Below are 4,968 nucleotides of genomic sequence, written 5' to 3'. Positions count from 1 at the left end.
GTCCAGCCCCCACATTGCTTCTGGCCTCTGTGGCACACCTCCCAGACGGGGCGGCCAGGCAGAGGCGCTCCTCACTTCCCAGACGGGGTGGCCGGGCAGAGATGCTCCTCACTTCCTAGACGGGGTGGTGGCTGGGCAGAATGGCTCCTCACTTCCTGGAAGGGACGGCCGGGCAGAGGCGCTCCTCACATCCCAGACAATGGGCGGCCGGGCAGAGGCGCTCCTCACTTCCCAGATGATGAGCGGCCGGGCAGAGGCGCTCCTGACTTCCCAGACGATGGGCGGCCGGGCAGAGGCGCTCCTCACTTCCCAGACGATGGGCGGCCGGGCAGAGGCGCTCCTCACTTCCTCCCAGACGGGGCGGCCGGGCAGAGGCGCTCTTCACTTCCCAGACGGGGTGGCCAGACAGAGGCCCTCCTCACTTCCCAGACGGGGTGGCCAGGCAGAGGCGCTCCTCACTTCTTCCCACATGGGGCTGCCGGGCAGAGGTGCTCCTCACTTCCCAGATGATGGGCGGCCAGGCAGAGGCGCTCCTCACTTCTCAGACGATGGGCGGCCGGGCAGAGGCGCTCCTCACTTCCCAGATGATGGGCAGCCGGGCAGAGGTGCTCCTCACTTCCCAGACGGGGTGGCCGGGCAGAGGCACTCCTCACTTCCCAGACGGGGCGTCTGGGCAGAGGCACTCCTCACTTCTTCCCAGACAGGGTGGCAGGGCAGAGGTGCTCCTCACTTCCCAGATGATGGGTGGCCGGGCAGATGCGCTCCTCACTTCCCAGACGGGGCATCTGGGCAGAGGCACTCCTCACTTCTTCCCAGACGGGGCGGCCGGGCAGAGGTGCTCCTCACTTCCCAGATGGGGCGGCTGGGCAGAGGCTCTCCTCAGTTCCCAGACGGGGCGGCCGGGTAGAGGTGCTCCTCACATCCCAGACGGGGCTGCCAGACAGAGGCGCTCCTCACTTCCCAGACAATGGTGGCCAGGCAGAGGCGCTCCTCACTTCCCAGACGTGGCGGCCGGACAGAGGCGCTCCTCACTTCTTCCCAGACGGGGTGGCCGGGCAGAGGCACTCCTCACTTCCCAGACGATGTGTGGCGGGGCAGAGGCACTCCTCACATCCCAGACGAGGCGGCCGGGCAGAGGGGCTCCTCCCTTCCCAGACAATGGGCTGCCGGGCACAGGCGCTCCTCACTTCCCAGACGGGGTGGCGCCGGGCAGTGGTGCTCCTCACATCCCAGAGGATGGGCGGCCAGGCAGAGACACTCCCCACCTCCCAGATGGGGCAGCGGCCGGGCAGAGGCTGTAATCCCAGCACCCTGGGAGGCCAAGGCAGGCGGCTGGGCAGCGGAGGCTGCAGTGAGCCAAGACCACGCCACCGCACTCCAGCCCAGGCAACACCGAGCACCGAGTGAGCGAGACTCCGTTTGCAGTCCCAGCACCTCAGGAGGCCGAAGCGGGCAGAGCACTCGGGGTCAGGAGCTGGAGACCAGCCTGGCCAACATGGCGAAACCGCGCCTCCAGCGAAAGGAGAAAAAGCAGGCAGCGGTGGTGGCGCGTGCTGGCAATCCCAGGCAGCCTGCAGGCCGGGGCAGGAGAATCACGGGAGCCAGAGGCAGGAAGTCTGAGCCGACTGGATTCCAGCCTGGGCCACAGAGGGAAGAAAAGAAAAGAAAAAAGGAAGGAAGAAGGAAGGAAGATCCACTCAAGTTATTGAGCTGTTCTGACACCTTGTTTCTAGGGAGGTACACAGATGGAACACCATCATTTCCATTGATTCTGATCATACCCCATGCTAATATAGCCTTATTGCTGTGAGTCATAGGGATTTTATGCTTGCCTATTCAAAAAACAGTTTTTACCTTATTAAAAGGTGATATGACCTGAGCTGGAGACGATGTTTGGCCATTTTGTGTAAACCTTTTAATATTTTAGTAGTAAATACATTTCTTTAATCTTGACAAAAACATAATTAAAATGAACATATTTAAAATGGACATCTTCCAAATGTTCATTTTTAAAATAAACGTCTTCCAAATGTTCATTTTTAAAATGAGTATCTTCCTTAACTTTTAATGAATAAAGAGTTGAAAGGGAAAAACCAAATGTGCACTATGCTTATTTTATATTGAGCTGTACAGAACGTGCAGTAACTTAAGAATATGTCATTCTGCTGTTATTCATACTAGCCTATTCTTTAGCATTACTTAAACACACATATTTGAGTGTCTACACACTGCCTGATAGGCAGGGGGCTGGGTGCCAAGAAGGGATGTCCAGAGATAAAAGGGCATATGTGTTAGTCTTTTAGGGCACAGTCGAGTAACCTGATCAAGGAGTGATGTGTATTGAGTACTAGGATAGAAGTCAGTATTAGAGGGAACACAAAGGAAAGAATGGTACTTTCTCCCCAGGGAAGGGATGCTCAGAAAGAGGGGGCTGATTATGGCCCTGGTTCATGGGAAAAAAGGCATTCCTGGCTCAGGGGAGTGGCAAGAACAAAACCAAGAAATCCTGGAATGGCTTGGTGCATCAGCCAGTCTGTGAGTGCAGGGCATGGCTGGAGTTCTGGCTTTAAGATGAATGGGAAGAAAGGCTGGAGAGGAGGTGGATCCAGGAAAAGCTGCTGGGAGCATTTATTCTTTTGGCAATGGGAAGCCATGGAAGAACTGTTGTAAGGAGGATTCTGTGTGATACATCTGCTTTTTAGAGAGGTCATTTTATAGAAAAAGTAGAAAACACAGACCAGCAAAAATTAAAAAAGTGAAAACAATCACCGTTCAACCTCTGGTCTAGCACTCACCAGTGTTTTTCCTACAGGTGCATATACAAACATGCTTTTACATTTTATTTTTATTTTAAATTTTTCACTATCCTCAATTTCAGTGGAAACAAATCTGCTTTTTTTATTTTTTTAAAAAACGAGATCCTATTGTACATATTATTTTAAATTTTTTTCATTCTCTCTTAAAACAATTTTTTTTTTGAGACAGAGTCTCACTCTGTCGCCCAGGCTAGAGTGCAGCATCATGGTCTCAGCTCACCGAAACCTTGCCTCCCAGGTTCAAGCGATTTTCCTGCTTCAGCCTTCCAAGTCCACCACCACCATGTCAGGTTAATTTTTGTATTTTTAGTAGAGAAAGGGTTTTGCCATTTTGGACAGGCTGGTCTTGAATTCCTGGCTTCAAGCGATCTGCCTGCCTCAGCCTCCCAAAGTGTCATTCTCCTTTAAAAAGCATCAGTAAAACACTTCCAAAGCATTACTTTGATAATTACACAGCATTTATGTTATATCAATATACCATAATATACTCACGTTTAAGGGTATAGATTGTTTTAAATTTCCACTATTATAAATAATGCTGCTCTGACACCTTCAGGATGCTTTTTATTATTCCTTAGGATACATTTCTGGAAGAGAAAGTTCCGGCTCAAATGGAATACATATTTTAAAAGGCCTGCATCTTTGCAGCCATTCTAATATTAGTTAATATAATGCTTTTCTAACTTCGCCAGATCATGGATGATCAAGACTAGATCATGGATTTAATTTGCATTTCTTTGAGGTTGAATGATGCTTCATGAGTTTAACTGGCCAACTGTATTTATTTTTTATAAACAGTGTTCTTGCCTTTTTTCTATTGTAATATTGAGGTGTTTATCTTAATCAACATGCCCTAATGCATCTCTATCATTCATGCCGTGATGTGAGGTGTGGAAGAAACATGGGAGCAGCCTTCCTCAGGACACCTCTTGTTTATCTCTCTAGCTCTGAAATCACATGAAGCTGTGGATGGAGAGTCACCTGATAGTCCCAGAAACCCCTCCCAGCCCAAGGATGATGAGTAACCAGACATTGGTAACCGAGTTCATCCTGCAGGGCTTTTCGGAGCACCCACAATACCGAGTGCTCTTATTCAGCTGTTTCCTCTTCCTCTACTCTGGGGCCCTCACAGGTAATGTCCTCATCATCTTGGCCATCACCTTCAACCCTGGGCTCCACACTCCTATGTACTTTTTCTTGTTCAGCTTGGCTACTATGGACGTTATCTGCACCTCTTCCATCATGCCCAAGGCGCTGGTGGGTCTGGTGTCGGAGGAGAGCGCCATCTCCTACGGGGGCTGCATGGCCCAGCTCTATTTCCTCAAGTGGGCTGCATCCTCAGAGCTGCTGCTCCTCACTGTCATGGCCTATGACCGGTATGCAGCCATCTGCCACCCGCTGCATTACAGCAGCATAATGAGCCAGGTGTTCTGCAGCGGGCTGGCCACAGCCGTGTGGCTGCTCTGCGCTGTCAACACGGCCATCCACACGGGGCTAATGCTGCGCTTGGACTTCTGTGGCCCCAATGTCATTATCCATTTCTTCTGTGAGGTCCTTCCGCTGCTGCTTCTCTCCTGCAGCTCCACCTACGTCAACAGTGTCATGATTGTCCTGGCGGATGCTTTCTATGGCATAGTGAACTTCCTGATGACCATCGCGTCCTATGGCTTCATCATCTCCAGCATCCTGAAGGTGAAGACTGCCGGGGGGAGGCAGAAAGACTTCTCCACCTGATCTTCCCACCTCACCGTGGTGTGCATGTATTACACCACTGTCTTCTAGCCTACATAAGCCCGGTCTCCGGCTACAGCACGGGGAAGAGCAAGTTGGCTGGCCTGCTGTACACCGTGCTGAGTCCTACCCTCAACCCCCTCATCTATACTTTGAGAAACAAGGAGGTCAAAGCAGCCCTCAGGAAGCTTTTCCCTTTCTTCAGAAATTAACTTGTATCTCTGAAGTTTTTGTCCTTGGAGACTGCAGTTTTAGTGGAGTCGGATGAGCAAGTTTCTGGACTGGGAGGTAAATAGACTTGTTTCTTCTAACCCAGCAGAACATGTGCATGGATGAGCAGGGAGTGCTGGTTCCCCAGGACTCAGTGATGGGGGGATTGTGGTAGGTGTGACCCACCAGCCTCTGAGACACGAGATCTCTT

General features: G+C 51.4%; 1 protein-coding gene across 1 annotated transcript; it reads left to right on the top strand.

Annotated features, from left to right (window-relative positions):
* The first annotated feature begins 3,773 nt into the window (after positions 1 to 3,773).
* On the top strand, positions 3,774 to 4,759 carry OR13A1 (olfactory receptor family 13 subfamily A member 1). Its single transcript, XM_055275301.1, is given in 2 exon segments — positions 3,774 to 4,593; positions 4,596 to 4,759. Coding segments are annotated over 2 exon segments (984 nt in total).
* The last annotated feature ends 209 nt before the right edge of the window (positions 4,760 to 4,968 follow it).

Source organism: Symphalangus syndactylus, chromosome 4 (assembly GCF_028878055.3).
Source record: "Symphalangus syndactylus isolate Jambi chromosome 4, NHGRI_mSymSyn1-v2.1_pri, whole genome shotgun sequence".
NCBI lineage: Eukaryota > Metazoa > Chordata > Mammalia > Primates > Hylobatidae > Symphalangus > Symphalangus syndactylus.
The sequence above is the reverse complement of the archived record's forward strand: the minus strand, read 5'-3'. Positions and strand labels throughout refer to the sequence as shown.